Source organism: Mustela nigripes, chromosome 3 (genome assembly GCF_022355385.1).
Source record: "Mustela nigripes isolate SB6536 chromosome 3, MUSNIG.SB6536, whole genome shotgun sequence".
NCBI classification, from domain to species: Eukaryota; Metazoa; Chordata; class Mammalia; order Carnivora; family Mustelidae; genus Mustela; species Mustela nigripes.
This window is the reverse complement of record NC_081559.1, coordinates 102,353,505-102,372,169: the sequence shown is the minus strand read 5'-3', so window position 1 is coordinate 102,372,169 and position 18,665 is coordinate 102,353,505. Positions and strand designations below refer to the sequence as shown.

General features: G+C 42.7%; 1 protein-coding gene across 5 annotated transcripts in view; it reads right to left on the bottom strand.

Annotated features, from left to right (window-relative positions):
* CFAP221 (cilia and flagella associated protein 221) overlaps positions 1 to 18,665 on the bottom strand; it is an 87,237-nt gene that overhangs the window by 59,442 nt on the left and 9,130 nt on the right. For 3 of the 5 annotated variants that reach the window (XM_059394444.1, XM_059394443.1, XM_059394446.1), the window contains exons 4-6: positions 15,577 to 15,663; positions 15,358 to 15,456; positions 13,617 to 13,717 (exon numbers count right to left, since the gene is read on the bottom strand). In XM_059394444.1, the coding sequence (XP_059250427.1) occupies positions 13,617 to 13,717; positions 15,358 to 15,456; positions 15,577 to 15,663 (287 nt within the window). The remainder of the gene's footprint in view (positions 1 to 13,616; positions 13,718 to 15,357; positions 15,457 to 15,576; positions 15,664 to 18,665) is intronic. The other 2 variants (XM_059394447.1, XM_059394445.1) reach the window with 2 other exon arrangements.

The following is an 18,665-nucleotide window of genomic DNA, read 5'->3' as shown; positions in this document are numbered from 1 at the left end:
TGGAAATGCTCCCTCACCAAGACTAGTCCGACTTCTGAGTGTGCTTGAGGTTGTCCCTTATGGTACTGCAGGAGCTGCTATAGCTGGGCCATTGCTCAGAGGGCCCTGAGTTTCTCATCATGTCTTCTCCTACTATCAGGCCAAGCCCAGGTGGGCCAGAGTTTGCGGTGAGTAAGGCATGGAGAAGCTGAGCTTCTAGCACTTGGCCTCCCCACAGATATGGAGCTGGTGTGGTAGGTGATCCAGCGTCTTTCAGCAGCTGGACATTGAGCTCAGTCCTGCCCTCTATCCCTGTATTTCTTTCTGCCTCCTCCCTTCTCTACCTCAAAACTCCTGCGCCCTCACAGCCCATCTTGTCCTCCTGCCCAGCGGTTGGTCTCCACCTCTTGACCTTTCAGTGAGAGCCTTCCTGCCAACACTTCTCCCTCCCATTTCCCAGTCTGTGTGGGAGACTGAGACTACAATCGGGCTAAGCAGAACTGTCAGGCCAGCTAGCATGCTGTCTTCTGGGTGGTGCCCAACTGACCTTGTCTGCCTCGGGGACTTTTCCCCACCAGGACCTGCCTCCTTACCTGTCCCACACCTGTCTACCTGGGAGACTCTGAGTCCTAGGAAGGCAGAGCTGAGTCTGCTTGCTTCTCCAGCCTAACCTCAACAAAATTCCAGAACCCTGCATCTGTTGAACATTCAACAAATATTTGTTGAAACAAAGTAAAATAACTCTTTTTCCATAGTAATTCTGGGGATACGGTATAAGTCAAATGTGGTTTTAAAAATTACGCCAAGAGCATTTTTATTTGGCTTTAAATTCACTACCTTTTTAAAATTTGTAGACTATTCTGAATATAAAGAAAGAAAGATATAGAGAGTAATATAATAGAGATCCCTTTATCCACTACCAAGCTCTCAAATCTGCTTTGGTAAACCAAAAATGTTTAAGTGTTTAAAAATGTTTATGGATAGGGCGCCTGGGTGGCTCAGTGGTTAAGCCGCTGCCTTCGGCTCAGGTCATGATCTCAGGGTCCTGGGATCGAGTCCCACATCGCGCTCTCTGCTCAGCGGGGAGCCTGCTTCCTCCTCTCTCTCTCTCTGCCTGCCTCTCTGCCTACTTGTGATTTCTCTCTGTCAAATAAATAAATAAAATCTTTAAAAAAAATGTTTATGGATAAAGAAGATGTGGTCCATATATACAATGGAATATTACACAGCCATCGGAAAGGATGAATACCCAACTTTTTTATCAGCATGCATAGGACTGAAGGAGATTATGCTGACTGAAAGAAGTCAAGCAGAGAGAGTCAATCGTCATATGGTTTCACTTACTTGTGGAGCATAAGGAATAACATGGAAGACATGGGGAGATGGAGAGGAGAAGTAAGTTGGGGGAAATTGGAGGGGGAGACAAACCATGAGAGACTGTGGACTCTGAGAAACAAACTGAGGGTTTTTTTTTGGGGGGGGGGATGAGTTAGCCTGGTGGTGGGTATTAAGAAGGGCACGTATTGCATGGAGTACTGGGTGACGTGCATAAACAATGAATCCTGGAACACTGAAAAAATAAAATTTAAAAAATGTTTTAAATAAATAAATGAATAAAAGTGTTAAAAGAATTTAAAAGTAAAACATTGCCGAACACTTGAAACTCCCTGTACACCTCTCCCCCACTCCACTTTGTCCCTACCCAGGGCTGACCCCTACCCTGTCTCCACTGTCCATCATTCCCATGCATTTTTATAACACCACTACACATGTAGGTACTGACAAAATCTATATTGTTTTCAACGGTATCATTCTAAAACTTGTTAATGCTGTTCAGTGCTATCTGTGTAATATTTATCCATTATATAAATTTAAAAAAAGATTTTATTTATTTATATGTCAGAGAGAGACAGAGACAGAGACAGATAGAACACAAGCAGGGGGAGCAGCAGGCAGAAGGAGAAGCAGGCTCTCCAGTGAGCAAGGAGCCAGAAGTGGGACTTGATCCCAGGACCCTGGGATCATGACCAAATAAGCCCAAGGCAGACACTCAACAGAATGAGCCACCCAGGTATCCCCATGATATATGATTCTTATCTATGACACATGAAGTACTGTTCATTCATTTCACTAGTGATGAATATTCCATTCCATGACTATCTCATTCCCACTTACGTATTCTCTTGCTGAAGGACATTTAGGTTATTTGCATTTTTTCACTATTGTGACGTGGCAATAAAAATCCTCGCTTGGGGTTCCTTGTGTCTCAGTACCAGAGCTACTCCAGGTATACCCCAGGAATGGAATTGCTGGGTAGTAGTAAAGTAAAATGATCAACTTTACTAGCTATGGCCAAAATGCTCTCCAGGTGGTCAATGTGAAGTCTAAATGGCTCAGACACAGTCTCTGAAGATCAGGCCAATGACTCATGACTCACAGCCACATGAGCCAGATGGCACTTGGGTTGGTAACCCCAGTGATCTGCTCAGAGTTGCCCAGCGAGGTCAAGTCAGCTGCTCAAGAATGTTCTACTAAGAGCTGCATATTTGCATTTTCCTGAACTAAAACCAAAAAAATAGTGCTGGGACTTTTTATATATGCCCATTTTAAAACTAATTTTAGAGCTCTGATAATTCCCATAGAAAAGGTGTCAGGATATTTGTTTAGTGATGATTACGTGAAGCCAGGTTCCTGATGCATTAACCAATCTGGAAAAACAAATAATTCCCTAAAGGCACAGAATTCCAAGTAATCTGATTCAGAAGGAGACACAGCAGTGCAAGTAATACAGATTTGCTTTCATTACTGCAGCTTGTTATTACGGGTGCCGAATCAGCATGGATGACGGCCATAATTGTGAATCAAGCACAGTCTAGGTGAATTTGGGTCACAAGGAATTTTGACAAATATAAAGGTTAGTTTATTAAGAAATTCTTCATATTTGAAAAAACAGAATCCCATTAGATTCTAAGGAGACTTAGAGATTCTAAACACCCATGTTAATTACCATTAAAAGTGATTTATACTGAAGAAACATAAATATATACATCTTACACCTATGGTTCCTGAGGCACAAACAATACCCTGAGTTCTTCTAACTTATAGGAAGAAGCCAACTGAAATATCAAAAGCATATAGAAGCTGGTATTTTTGAAGTTAACCACAACTTTTATCCCCATTACTTTATTTTCTAAATATTTTATCAGTTACACTAAGGCCATGTATAAATATGAAGTACTTTAAAATGATGTATAAAAATATACCCAATACTTTAAAAGAATTATTTCCTATTTTGAATAAAATCCAACCCAAAACTTTTATTTATTATTTAACTATTTTTTATTTTAAATTAATTTAATTAACATATAGTATATTATTAGTGTCAGAGATAGACTTCAGGGATTCACAGGTCTTACATAATCTCCAGTGCTCATTACATCACATTTATTTTATTTAAAAAATTTTTTTTAATGTAATCTCTACAGCCAACATGGGGCTCAAACACACAACCCTGAGATAAAGAGTCATATGTTCCACCAAATGAGCCAGCCAGGTGCCTCCCAACCCAAACCTTTAAAATATATTTTTAAAGATTTTGTTTATTTATTTGACAAAGAGAGAGAGATAGAGCCCAAGCAGGGGGAGCGGTAGGCAGAAGGAGAGAGAGAAGCAGACTCCCAGCTGAGCAGAGAGCCTCAACCAGGGCTCGATCCCAAGACCCTGGGATCATGATCTGAACCAAAGGCAGACATTTAACTGACTGAGCCACCCAGGGGCTCTCATAGTTTTTCTTTTTAAAAGATTTTATTTATTCACTTGAGAGAGAGAGAGAGAGCATAAGTGGGGGGAGAGGCAGAGGGAAAGAGGGAAGCAGACACCTGCTGAGAGAGAACACAATACGGGGCTCAGTCTCGCAACCCTGCAATCAAGACCTGAGCCAATAGCTGAGGTTTAATCCATTGAATCACCCAGGTGCCCCCAACCCAAACCTTTTAAATACTAGACTTATATCATGATTATATACAAGTTGTGTGCCTATTAGAAGAGAGTACACATTTGACTTACGGAAATTAGATATTATAAAATAACAATATAAATTTAATTTTTTTCCTTCACCCTTCTCTAAATGCATGCTAGTAAGTGTCAAATATCCCACGGGTTTCCAGTTAATTATATAACATTTGTTTTTACCTTAGTCTGATGTTATTTTTATCATTCACTCTAAAATTTAACATTACATTTGTCAAGAAGCTAATCAAGCCTTTTTTGAGAGAAGGAATGATCTCGTGAATTTGTAGATAACGCAGAATCAGATTTCCTCCTTAATTCCAAAATCGCAGTATGCAGAGAGGGGGAAGAAGCACTTTGCCATATACAGGATCTGACTCTTTTGGGGAGAATGCAGGTTAACTGACAACAGCATGACTAATGCTACCTTATGACAAGATGCTGGACTCAGACCGCACAGTAAATTAACCACTCATTAGCTGTGATGCCTACATAAAAACCTGAGGGACACACCCTCAAGATAAAGGGAGGTCTCCCCACGGAGACGTGTGAATAACTTAAACTATCACGGAGGCGTATGAATAATTTAAACTATAACACTGACTGTCACATGTCAATTTTATAGGACTTTTGCTCTGTCAAGTGCTCACTGATGAAGGATCATGGTTAGATCCAAAGATGTGGGCAGCAACAATGTATCCATGTCACAGTCTTGACAGGAGACTCATGAAAAAATCACATCCGGACACACTTTGGGATCACACGCTGTAATAGCTTTAAAACAACTCTGTGAACTCTTCCCATACTCCTTCCATTGACAGGGGTGTCTAGGTCTTCTTCCCTGCAATCTGGGCTCCAATTGCCAGAATGTGTTGGAAAGGATGCTGTACTCCTTTCCTGAGGCGAAGTCTAAGAAAAGGCTCACTCTGCAACCTATTGCCTGTGTTGTAAGAAAGCCCAGGCAGCCTGGGGAGAGAACCAAGGCTCTCAGCCCTTGGCCCGGCTGAGGACCCAGATAACAGCCAGCACATGAGTGCAGCATCTTGGAAAGTGGATCTGGCAGCACCCTCCCTGCCCCCACCCCCAACAGGTTGATGAGCTTCTCCACGTGGTTCACACACAAACAAAACGAGGGATCGCTGTTCTTTTAAACCATTACCTTCTAGGGTGGTTTGTTACAAAGCAATAGAAAATGGACCCAAGTGGCATTCTCTCTGTCTTTTTTCTTCTTTAGTAAATGACCACCTTATCCCCCATTTCTAGTTGCAACCTTAATTTGGCAACTTTAAAGCCCCCCCCCCTTTTTTTTTGGTGCTAGCCCTTCATAGGTACCAGTCACCACTAGGCTTGAATTTTGGTTAACCCTTCTGATGACTTGATATGTACTATTGCTATGCCCATTTTATGGATAAGTAAACTGACCTACAGGGTAGTCCAAAGGCAAGCAGTTCATAAGAGATGAGTGGAAATTAAAGGTGGGACCCCAGAACCTGAGCTGTTCACTGCGATACTTCATTACCTCTCTGGTCTCTAAAGGGATAGCTAATGACATCTCACTGTGTGCACTGTAGTCCTCTTCTCTACTGACATTCTCTGTGAAACTGAGCCCTCTTTGCCTTATGGCAAAGAGCTTTTTAGAAGCTTGAGCTTTTTAGAAGGCCTTTCCTTTAATTATCCCACAGGCAAGAAAAGCCTAGAAAATCCCAAGGCCTGTTCTCAAATGTTACCAACCTCCCTTCAAGCACTACTACGTACATAGAGTCAAAGGAAGAAATCTGGAGGCTGATCCGTTGTTTTCCTTTAAGCTGTGGATGTAAACTGTTGTATCTAGAATGTGACTCCAAAACCAGAAGGCAATCAGACAAAATGATTAGTTGCCTGATAAGCCAGACCTCCAACCCCCTAAACAGGCAACGATTTGAAAAGATATAAAGAGCTGAGGGTAAATTATGTTTCAAATTTCAAAGTATGTCCTTTTATCTAAGATAATGTATGTTCTTATGAACTTTCATGTGCTGCTTATCTTATTTTCAAAGACACAATTAATCTCACCAGGATTCGAGCCTCAAATGAGAAGCAGAGGGGACCCACGATCTTTAACGATATAGTCAAATAAAGACAAAGAGATTTACATAAAGAAATGCTCAAGTAACAGGCATTTACTTATTTTTTACACTGAGAGAATTAAACACTAACCTCATTTTAGCCTAAGCTTAGACCAGTATTGGAGGTAAAGAGCAAGAAGTAGTCAAAGATTCAGGGAGGGTCGACATCTGTCTCTTGCTGGCCTGGCCTCTGAGCGCCTTTCTTGCCTCTGGTTCAACTCTTTCCTCAACCTAATTGCTTAGTCCTCCCTGTTGCTAAAACTCCCTACTCCCTGCCTTCCCTCAGGCCTCTGTAGTTTAGGAAAAGGTGGAACCCCAGGGAACAACCAGAATTAAAGGGGTCACCTCTGCATTCTTGGTATAAGAAGGTAAGGCATTTCTCTAGGAGCTGGAATAAAACTGAATTCAGAAAGTTAGAGGTGACTGTGACATGCTCGCCTCTGCAGAGATAATACGTGCCCTATTCACATATATATTTTTTAAAAACCACTTTAACAAAATATGGTAACACATGCATAACATAAAATTTACCATTTTAACTATTTTTTAGTATACAGTTTAGTGGTATCAAACCATTCACACTGATGTGCAACTATCCCCACCCTCCTTCTCCAGAGCTCTTTTCATCTTGCAAAAGTGAAACTCTGTCCCCAGTAATGCCAACTCCCCTCCCCCCAATACTCCTCGCCCCTGGCAACCCCCAAACCTTCTACTTTCTGTCTCTGAATTTGACTACCCCAAGTACCTCATATAAATGGTTTCATACAATATAAAATAGCTTTGAAAAACTAAGCGTCAGGGGCGCCTGGGTGGCTCAGTGGGTTAAGCCTCTGCCTTTGGCTCAGGTCATGATCTCAGGGTCCTGGGATAGAGCCCCACATCGGGCTCTCTGCTCAGCATGGAGCCTGCTCCCTGCCCCGCTGCCTGCCTCTCTGCCTATTTGTGCTCTCTCTCTCTGTGTCAAATAAATAAATAAAATCTTTAAAAGAAAAAAAAACCCAAAAACTAAACATCGACTTCACTTAAAAATGAAATAATTTTTATTTCGTTCATAAAAATAATTATTTCTAATAAGTATTATAAATAATACATATTAGAAAAAACAGCACCTCACAACTCACTCGAGTTGTAGATAATGTGGGATAAGATGGAGTAAGGAGTGAAATTCATGAGTGGCTCCTTTGAGTCAGAGCAGGGCCCATAGCTAAGACCAGAGAATAGGGACATCTGTCATCAGGAAGAAAGTCACATTCGGTCGCCTGGGTGGCTCAGTGGGTTAAGCCGCTGCCTTGGGCTCAGGTCATGATCTCAGGGTCCTGGGATTGAGTCCCACATCAGGCTCTCTGCTCAGCAGGGAGCCTGCTTCCCCTCTCTCTCTGCCTGCCTCTCTGTCTACTTGTGATCTGTCTCTTTCAAATAAATAAATAAAATCTTTAAAAAAATACTTATAAAAAAAAAAGAAAGTCACGTTCAAGGGAAAGGAAACAACTGAATTGTGATGTGAGGGTAGAAGAAAAGCCTCCTGCAGGCTGATTTCTTCTTCTATTGAGAAAAATACAGCATTTATTTGGAGATAAGAGGATACATTAAAAACGACTGCTGGCTTTTTCTTCTTTTAAAATAGGGGGCACAAGTTGCCACACGCTGACTGCATTCCAAGCGTACCTCCTCAGAGCTGAGGGACCTGTCACGCTGGGCCTGACAGCACGGAGGGGACCTGGCTTGGTCTTGCGTCTTACCCACTAGCAACTATTAGAACAAAAAGCTCACAGGAAGAGTAAGACATGAATTTTTAAAGCAAAGTAATTTGCATTCAAATAATTTTGATCTTGAAATGGTTGTAGATAAGGAATTTCTGTGAGCTATTTCGGGCATGTTGAAGAAAAAGCAATTGTTTAAGAAAAGTCACAATTCAGTTGACTGTTGCTAGTTACTCTGCTTTAAGTATTCCGACAAGCATGAAATAATCACATTCTAGAAACCATGTTTGTTTTGTCTTGTTTTTAAAGATTTATTTACTTGGTGGGGGGCAGAGAGAGAATATCGAAGCAGACGCCTACTGAGCTTGGAGTCTAACGCGGTACTCAGTCTCACGATCCTGAGATCAGGACTTGAGCCAACACTGAGCTGGACACTTAACTGACTGAGCAACCCAGGTGCTCCTCTAGAAACCGTGGGAAGAGCGCACAGGTATGTGTACACTGTGTGTGTATGTGTGTGTGTGTGTGTGCATGTGCACATGCATGCGTGCAGGTATCAGAGACCTGGATGCTGAGCATGGAGAACAGCAGCAGTGGTGACCAGATGTGGCCTCTTGGACAGGGCTTGGTGGGAGATCTGTCTGCTGTATAAACCAAGCAAGGAGGAGACATGCCCAGAAAACACTTTCCATTTAGGAGTGTCTCTCCAACACCAAAAACTACAGTGTTTGTCTTTGCTGCTTCCAGGAATGTGCTTTAGGGAGACACAGAAACTCTTTGTGTTATATTCTTAAATATCAGAATTTGGGACTGGCCCCTGGATATTTTTTGTAGAATTTAAAATGTAGTTCATTTTTTAAGTTCTTACTGCTGGGGCACCTGGGTGGCTCCGTCGGTTGGGCATTTGCCTTGGGTTTGGGTTGTGATCCCGGGGTCCTGGGATTGAGCGCCGTGTCGGGCTCCCTGCTCAGCGGGGAGTCTGCTTCTCCCTCTTTCCCTGCTCGTGCTCTCTCTCTCAAATAAATCTTCTTCTTTTTTTTTTTTTTAAAGATTTTATTTATTTATCTGACAGTCAGAGATCACAAGTAGGCAAAGAGGCAAGCAGAGAGAGGGTGGGGGAGCAGGCTCCCTGCTGAGCAGAGAGCCTTATGTGGGGCTCTATCCCAGGACCCTGAGGTCATGACCTGAGCCGAAAGCAGAGGCTTAACCCACTGAGCCACCCAGGCACCCCTCAAATAAATCTTTAAAAAAATATTCTTACTGCTTAGTTCACGATAGCAGCTTGGTAGTTTCATATAAGTCACAAAATGTATATGCTATGGAGTTTAAGGAATCATTCCAAGAATGTATTCAATGCCTACAGGAACCTAAGCAACAGAAATAACCCAGCTTTCGTTACTACCCCTATGCACGCATTCATTTGTTCTAGGTGCTGGCCAAACATTGGTGCCACTCTGTCCCTTAGACCCATGTAAACCAATCAAGCAATTTTCCAAATCAAATTTGAACAAAATCTAAGGGAGAAAAGCAGAGTATTACAATATTCAAACCAGGCCTTAATAAGGTCAATACTGCTTCCCACATTTTCAGTTTTCTAGCCTTTCCATCACTTTCCCTAGGAGTCAAAAGTCTAAACTCAACATTTTGTTAAAAAAAAAAAAAAGTGTAGCCTTTCCATTAAAAGTTTCCTTTGGTGACTGTCTCAAGTTGGCACCCACTTCTGCTGAATGAAAGGGGGAAGCAGTTATGCCCTTCCACTATTGATATAGATCCCTAAGGTTTAGGAATGGGATGGTTTTCATTTCCTGTTAAAATTCACAAAAAGAAACTGGCATAAGATATTAGGTCAGCAAAGGGGTATTAAATCAAAGCAATTTTAACTATAAAATATGATAGAATTTTTTATATAGTAAAAGTTCAGGCTGTTATCAAGTGCCTTTTTTCCTCCGAATATCAATTTTGAAATACAAGTTCACGGCTGCTCGATAAACTCAAAGTAGGGGCTGAAATAAAGCACAGGTGTGTTGATGAGTTCAAGTCACCCTTGTCAGAATATTTCCATAAAAAGTCACTGCTCCTGGGGCGCCTGGGTGGCTCAGTGGGTTGGGCCTCTGCCTTCGGCCCAGGTCATGATCCCAGGGTCCTGGAATCGAGCCCCACATCGGGCTCTCTCCTTGGCGGGGAGCCTGCTTCTCCCTCTCTCTCTGCCTGCCTCTCTCCTACTTGTGACCTCTCTGTCTCTCTCTGTCAAATAAACAAATGGAATCTTTAAAAAAAAAAAAAAGTCGCTGCTCCTTTGTGTCAACTTTGACTCTGGGACATAAAAAAAAAAGAGTTCCTAGCATAAGGACAGTGTTTCCCCGGATGAACTGAAAAATGGGAATTTATTCTCTTTGAGTAGGGAGGGCTTCAAAAATATCCTTCTGAAGATCAATGTTGTGTTGCAGTCATTCTGACCCCTTCATTCTAACCCAGTTACAGCTGGTTTGTGGGCCCTTCAAGCAGAGGCTCTTTACTCGCACTATTCGAAACAGGACCCGGTTGCTGTCTATGCCAGTCACCCTCACTGTTGATCTTTCCCTCCCAGTGCTACTCACATTCTCCTGTGGCCCATATGCTTTCAACCAGAGGGCAGTGAGAGAACTAGGTTTCATTTGGACATCCTATTATGACCTTGGGTATTCCCACACTTTCTGAAATGAGCCATGAGGTTCACTGCCTAAAGAAAAGCATCCTTTGGTAAATTCTTAAACTTAATGATGTAAAAGTTCCAGCCCGGGTTTGGGATGGTATAGCCAGGGACCTGCTCTGCTGGCGTTGTTAATGTGACCCTGTGGTCTACACAGCATCTGCAGCCCCAAGATGGACTCTTCGTTCCACTTGCTTTGGAGCAACATGACTGGCTTGCCCATGGGACCAACCAGGTCCAGAGTGGAAAATGGGGAAGTGACAGGGAGTCCAGGAAAGGGCCCAGGTGACTTTCATGTAAGCTTGTCTAGAGCACACTAACCAACTGGACAACAGTCATCTTGGTGCAAGGAAGACATGTTGATGCCGCATGCAGAGAACTGGTCAACTGACTGGGTTTGTTACAGATTTTGACCGGTTATTGGGTACCAGGTAGACACTGCTAGAGAAACTACAGAGCTTGATGAATCTATGTGAATCTTTTTAGAACCACAGGAATGGAAAGATATTAAATTTCAGCACCTAATAAAAGCATGTTCTTAGTTACTTGCATCTATAGGAAGGGGAATATTGCACTTTTTAAAAGACTAATTATTTATTTGAGAGAAAGAGAGAAAGCATGAGCAGAGGGGCAGAGGGAGAGGGAGAAGCAGGCTTTTTGCTGAACAGAGAGTCGGTTGTGGGGCTCAATCCCACGACCTTGAGATCATGACCTGAGCTGAAAGGAGATGCTTAACCAACTGAACCACCCAAATACTCCAGGGGAAAATTGTATTTTGTCTATAATACTCCGTAAAATATAAAGTGGTTATGAAATTTAATCAGCCATGGTGGTTAGACTAGTTATAAAGCAGAGTTTCAACTCCCAAAAGGGAAAGAGAACTAAAAGTCCTCTGCACCCCAAAGTGTTTGGTTTAGAGATGTTGGACAGAGACCAGAATGCAAATTTTTTGTTATTTACAGAAGCTGTCAAAATACATTTTACCAGATCTTAAGCTGCCATGGTTGTTTAGAGGCAAATGTCCACATAGAGTTTTATTTCAGCAAGGAAAATTTACAACCATCAAATCCAGCCAGTTGCAAATGTGGTTGATGAATATATACAAGTACACTTCATGATCTTGTGGGAAAGGCTATCCAGTCCTCAGAGAGGCCCTATCCAGATCGCAGTTGCTTCTCCCCAGAAGCAACCTCATAGTAAGAAAGCAGACTCGGTGGTATTAAATGTAGATCTCGTAACTTCTGGCAATTTTGTCTGAATAGATTCTACATGCAAAGAGAAAACACATTCTCTGAAGCTACCTCTGTTAGATTTGTGTTTTCCCATAACCTTTGTCCTTCTCCATAATATACAGGAATTTCTCTTTAGCTGTAGGTAGAGTTGCTCTCCTCTGACATTCACAAATGTAAGTGCTATTGGAACTCACACACTGCTGGTAGAAATTAAAAATGGTGCAGTCCTTTTAGAAAGAATTCTGGCAGTTCCCCAAAATGTTACACATAGAGTTCCCACATAACCAAGCGATTCCACTCCTCAGTATATACCCAACAGAAATAACCACGTATATACCCAAATAAAAACATACACACAAATGGTCATAGCAGTATTATTCAAAGTAGCCAAAAAGTGGAAACAACTGGGGTACCCGGGTGGCTTAGTCGTTAAGCATCTACCTTCGGCTACCTTCGGCTCGTGTCATGATCCCAGGGTCCTGGGTTGAGCCCTGCATCAGGCTCCCTGCTCAGTGGGAAGCCTGATTCTCCCTCTCCCACTTCCTCTGCTTGTGTGTCCTCTCTTGCTTGCTCTTTCTCTCTCTGTCAAATAAATAATTAAATAAAATATTTTTTTTAAAACGTGGAAACAACTTGATATCCATCAACTGATGGATAAATAAATGTGGTATGTGTACATAATGGAATATTAAATGGCAATAAAAAGGAACGAAATACCGATACCAGGAAAACCTTATGCTAATTGAAAGAAGTCAGTCACAAAAGACCTCCTAATGTATGCTCCCATGTATATGAATGTCCAGAATAGGCAAATTTATAGAGACAGAAAGTAAAGTGGAGTTTGCTTGAGACTAGAAGTTTGAAGGAGAAATGAGAGATGGGTAATGGGTTTCCTTTTGGGGTAATGAAAAAAATGTTCAAGAACTGATTGTGGTGATGGCTGCCTGTACTAGAAATGATCAGACTTCATGTTTTAAATTAGTGAATTTTATCATATGTGAATTATATCTCAGTAACATTGTTTTTGTTTTTGTTTTTGTTTTTAACATATAAAGGCCAAGAGAAAAGGGCCCCTCCTCCCTGCCCTGCTGCAGACCTGCCAGTGGGCCACTCTCCCCAGCAGAGGCACAGGTCCTGACCCGCTCTTCTGGAGCTTCACAACTGCCCCTCAGCTCTTACCCCTTCACTCAGTGTTGGAAGCCCACCTTCAACTTGGCCACCAGCCTTTCCATTCTGAGCTTCTCATTATAATTTCTCTATACATTGTCTACCTTTGCTAATGTGTGAGTCAACCTGTCTGGATCTCTTGTACATTACTTAGGTCAAAATCTCTTTGGTGATGATGATGAAGGCTGATAGCTAATTTAAATCAGTAGCTACATGCAAAGCACTCTTCTTACTATTATTAAGTATTAAAATGTTCAAATATTGCATAAATCAAACATTCAAATATTGTTAACTATTGTTGTTAAATTATTGTTAAATTCTACTTTAACCTATTTAAATCCTCAGGACAATTCTCCCAGGTAGGCACTCGTCTTAAAATATTTTATATATATATATATATATATATATATATATATATATATATATATATCTGAAAGAGAGAGCTTGAGCAGGGGGAGCAGTAGAAGGAGAGGGAGAAGCAGACACCCCACTGAGCAGGAAGCCTGATGCAGGGCTCAACCCAGGACCCCAGGATCATGACCCAAACCCAAGGCGGATGCTTAACCTACTGAGCCATCCAGGGGCCCCTTGTTTTGCCTTTCCAACTATAAGTCCAGTCTAACTCAGCTACAAGCATAACCTGCCATTAGGAAAAATACAAATCTAAGTTTCTATGCGCATATACCTTAACTTTTCATGACATATAACATTTTGGTAGTTCATCTTGGTAACTCACCTTTCACCAAGGAAAACGTTGGATAGATTTATAAATGAGGGAAAGTCCAATGTGTTCATGACAGGATAGGCATGGATGGGAATAAGCAAAGTGTCATCTCCCTAAAATTAATGGAGGGAAAAAGTCAAGTTTACCATACTGAAGGCTCTAATTTTCAAAAATGAACTTATAGGTACTTTCTTATGTTGCTTGCTATCACTAAAAAACATTTCCTTAAGAAACCTGAATGCTTACATATAACACCAGAAATATTGAGCTTTCCCAACTATAAACAAATTGTAGGAAATTTTTAAGTACATTTCCTTGAAGTGATATTCACTATTATCCAGTAAAGCTAAAGATAACAATGTCTTCCTATAGATACCAAGACAGTAATCTACCTACTTCTATTTGAGAAAATTATAAGCAAACCTAGTTTGTAGGAGCCCAAAAGAAACAGAGAGCAATGAACCATAAACCATGAACTGACATCGGGCCCAGAGGGTTGCTGGCCATCCCGCTTCATGTTTGACCTCAAACAAAACCTCTCCAAGCCTTGTTTCTTCCTTTGCAAAATGGGAATACTTCTGCCTTTACTTTAAAGGTATTTTTAAGGCATGCCTGGGTGATTCAGCCAGTTAAGCATCTGCTTTTAGCTCAGGTCATGATCCCAGGGTCCTGAGATACAGTCCTGCATCAGGCACCCTGCTCAGCGGGGAGCCCTCTTTTTCCTCTCCCTCTTCCCCTCCCCTTGCTCATGCTCTCTCTCTCTCTCAAATGAATAAATAAATCTTTTTAAAAAAAACTAAAGATTAAACAATTTTAAAAACAAAATAAAGGTATTTTTAAGAATTAAGGCAGATGATGGCCTGAAAGAGATAAGAGCATTACATCCGTGCAGAGTATTATATTAGCCTTATCCCTGAGTAGCAGGAGATGGGCCCTGGCCCTCTGTACCATGCCTGTCCTCGAGACTCATCTTCTTGGTGCAGGTGCTCCTGCTGAAAGCCATACCCTACCTTTGTTTTCAGTTTAGCTTTTTAATTTTCTTTTTAAAGATTGGAACTCATGGGTTACTAAGGTGTACTTTTAGTTCCCCTTAAGCCTTCTCAACTTGCAAGAACTGGACCTAGGGGAGCAAAGGGACATATTGGGGGGCCGCTAGAAGAGATGGATTGACAGCACATGGAGCTGGCCTTGGCTGGAGGCCACAGGATGAATTTGGTGACCTTGAAAAGGCTCACAGGGACCCACACAGCCCAGCCATCTGGGGTCAGTCTACCAGGCTCCTATCTCCCTGCTGGCCACGGGGCTGCCTCTGAGGACATTCCAACACAACACCATCTAGTCCCTGGGGTTCGTAATCACAATTCGGGGATCCTGATCATTTGGAAGCCTAGTACTTCAAGGACTTTGTTTAAGCTATTTGACAAAGGTTTTTTTTTTGTTTGTTTGGTTTTTTTTAATTTTAATTCAACTCCTACAGCTTCATGATAGAGTTTCCAGGTCAGGGCAGGCTGGAAACCTGAAGCAAATGATGTCTCATGGCTCTTCCCTGGTTCTTGGTTCTTGCTCTTGCACCCAGAACCCAAGTCACCGGACAAGGACCCTTCATGCTACTCACACTGGCTGCCCAAGGAACACACGCACTGGGTGAGAAACCACACTTATTGCTCCATTTCCCTCTGTTCTTCCCTCAGAGTATAAGTTTTGACATCATCCGTCCCTTACCCTCCAAAAAAACAATCTTAAGAAAACTTACCTTACAGTGAACCCGAATGCAATCATAATAGTATCGCCACTCATCTGGAGAAAACGTAACAGTGACAGTGAGGGACAAGCCAGGAACGAGTCGGTGTTCCTAGAAGATAAGCGGGCTGTGGTGGCGGCATACTACACATGCGTCCCAAGCGGACCCGCCACACGGAAAGTCACAGTCCAAAGAGAGCCCCATGGAGAACAGGCAACAGGCCGTGCTTACCGTTTTCACATACTTGATCTGAAAGTATTTGGTTTGAGGGGGTAAAATATGCACATGTACGTCTTCATTGGAAATATTGACCAGATGCTGTGAGAGAAAGAGAAGTGCTTAGGGAAAATATTGTTTTAGCTAGCTGCATATCTCATCATCTTGTTCCTAAAGGAATTTGAGGAAACAAAATTTACTGTTTCACTTTTTAGAAGATTTGAAAGCATCATACACCATTTAAAGAATAGTAAAACAAACACAGCACCACTTACAATTTTTTTTGAAGTAGGTTCCTCACCAAATGTGGGGCTTGAACTCACAACCCTGGGATCAAGAGTCACATGGCCTACCAACTGAGCTAGCCAAGTACCCTGAAAACAACACCCAATAAAGGATAATAAAGCTTACCAAAGTGCCTTCTGCCCAGATTAGGGACTTTACTAGAACCTGTAGCCCCCAGACAGTAAACTCCTCTATACACCTCTCATTCCTAATTCTGACCAGTTACCACGTGTGCCTTTTTGTTGAGCTCTGTTAACCTCAAAAACAAAACAAAACAAAAAAAACACCAGTTACTCTGCCAGCAAAAAGTGGGTTTATGTAGAATAACAGAGATTTGCAAACTAGGACAAGAAGGCTGCTGCAAAACCATAGACAAGTCCCAGACCAAGGGAGATGCAAGAGGGAAGGGGGTGAGGACTATTTATAAACAAAAGTCCATTGGAGTAAACTGGGAATTTGAAGTGTAGGGACTTTTCACTGGTTGATTGTGACTGTTTCTCACTGGCTGGGCTGTTGCTAGGGGAGAAGGAAAATCTTCCTTCCTCTTGCTGGAGTCAGTGAAGTGGTACCTAAAGTATGGACTTGCAAGGTACATCTCTTCCTACGGGGTCTGCAGTCACAGAGGAATAGCGGGGTGTGACAGCCTCCTGACTCCATCACGAACCAGGTTTCCTATCACTTATGAATTTTCACAACTCCATTTCATCCTCTGATCCAGCTAGAAAGTCAGCCACCCACCACCTCCCACAACTACTTCAAATTACATGCCACTGATCCTGGGGGCCCGGCGACACTATGGTGGTCAAAAAATCAGGGATGCCTGGGTGGCTCAGTTGGTTAAGCAGCTGCCTTCGGCTCAGGTCATGATCCCAGCGTCCTGGGATCGAGTCCTGCATCGGGCTCCTTGCTCAGCAGGCAGCCTGCTTCTCCCTCTGCTTCTGCCTGCCATTCTGTCTGCCTGTGCTCGCTCTCTCCCCACCTCTCTCTCTGATAAATAAATAAAATCTTTAAAAAAAAAAATCAGGAAAAAGAGAGTGGCTAAGGCAGCCTCCAATCCATGCCTGGAAAAATGGAAAAGAAGTGGGAAGTCAGGAAAGTCAGGAGTTCTCCGATGGTGACCAGAGAAGGCCCCCGCTGTGAGGCAGGACAACTTGCTTTATAAAATAACTGGGTCTCTAAATAGGAGTGTTTTCCCCCTCTGCTTGAGATGGGACCAAGAACCTCGGGATCTGGGGATTGGGTCTTCACCTGGGCCAGGGGACAGTTAAGAGGCCTTTGTTTCCAAAGTCTAGGCCAGAGGCTGGGCCTGAAATGGGGCTCATTGCCCAAGGCCTCATGGTCACTGAAGCCCTAAATTAAAATTCAGACATTACTTCCTGATGAGGTTACAGTGGTGTTTGGATTTGTTAAAAACTCTTATTTGTCACCTGTGAACATTCCTAAAGTGACCCTATTTTATGCCCTGTTTTGACATATCTCTTCTTTTTTTTCAATATGCTATTAACCTTAAAAAAAAAAATTCTCCAGGCTGTTCTGGACCTCCAAAGGGCCCTGCACAGGGGCAGTCTTGGTGAAGGTGTGGGCTCCTGGGGCTCCATGGACAAGATGGTCCTTCCAAGAGAGATGGGGGGAGGGAGGATAGGTATGCTGGGACCCAGGATGCCTGGGGCCTGTGCCCATCACACCCAGAATCCTGGGGTGGTGGGACCTGCCTGGGGATGGGTAGGTAGCCATAGAGCCCCAGGGCCTGGAAGCCTTGACAAAGAATTCTGTCCCCATGCTTGTCATCAGGGGAGACCCTGGTGTTGGAAGCCTTGAGTGGAGAGTCCAGGAAGAACTGGGAACAGAAGCAGTTATATTGGCTGTCACTTAAAAATAAATTTTTTTTTTAAATCCAGTAAGGACAGGGCAACAAACAAGGGTGTAGGGACTGCTTTTAATATGCATCCCAAGGGTGGTAAACCTTAGAAGAAATCAGTAATCTGCACTCCAGGAGTGCTTAGTAGACAATGTGGGAGCCTAATCCAGAATCCATACTCCAGAGGTTGTGACTCAGGCCATTTCAATCCTTCTCACCTGAACTGGCACTAGAGGGTCTACAATATCAGGATAAGTGTATTTACCAGAACTTTCATACAGGCATTCCTGCTCTTAAACAAAAGGGATCTGGGAATCCAGTGAGCCCCAAACCCAGGATCCTTTAGCATGACCTTCAAAAACCCAGGACTCCCTCGGGTCTTGTGTTTTGCACAGCACAAAAAAATCCTGTCATCTGGTTGGAAGGTAGGCTAATCCTATCAGTGGACCTACTAGATCTGCTGCCAGCAAAGCTTCCTTGCAAGGAGATATGGTTGGGCCTTCCTGGAGATGTCAAGTATGGTCATTCGTTTTTGCCTGCTTGCTAGTGAGTGTCATATGCATGGCAGAATTTCTTCTCGGACCTGTTTCATAGCCGCACCTGTTTCATAGCCGCAGATACAACTGGTTGCAAGGCTGCTGGGAGGGGACCTTTGGCTCCCACCTCCCATCAGGGTCAGGTTCTCAATATCTACCTAATATCTAATCACTCCGTGGGTTTAGGTCAATTTGCAACAAGCAGTGTCACGGGCTGGAGACTAGAGGTCTGTGCTCAAAGCCGCTGAGTGGGCTCAGGTGTTCCACTATCCCTGAATGGTCCCAAGGGAGGAGATAGGCGCTGGCTCTCCTGAGACTGAAAAATACAACCAGCACCTGTGGGTGAGGGCTGGGGCACATCCTAACTAATAAATAAAATAAAATAAAATAAAATAAAATAAAATAAAATAAAATAAAATAAAATA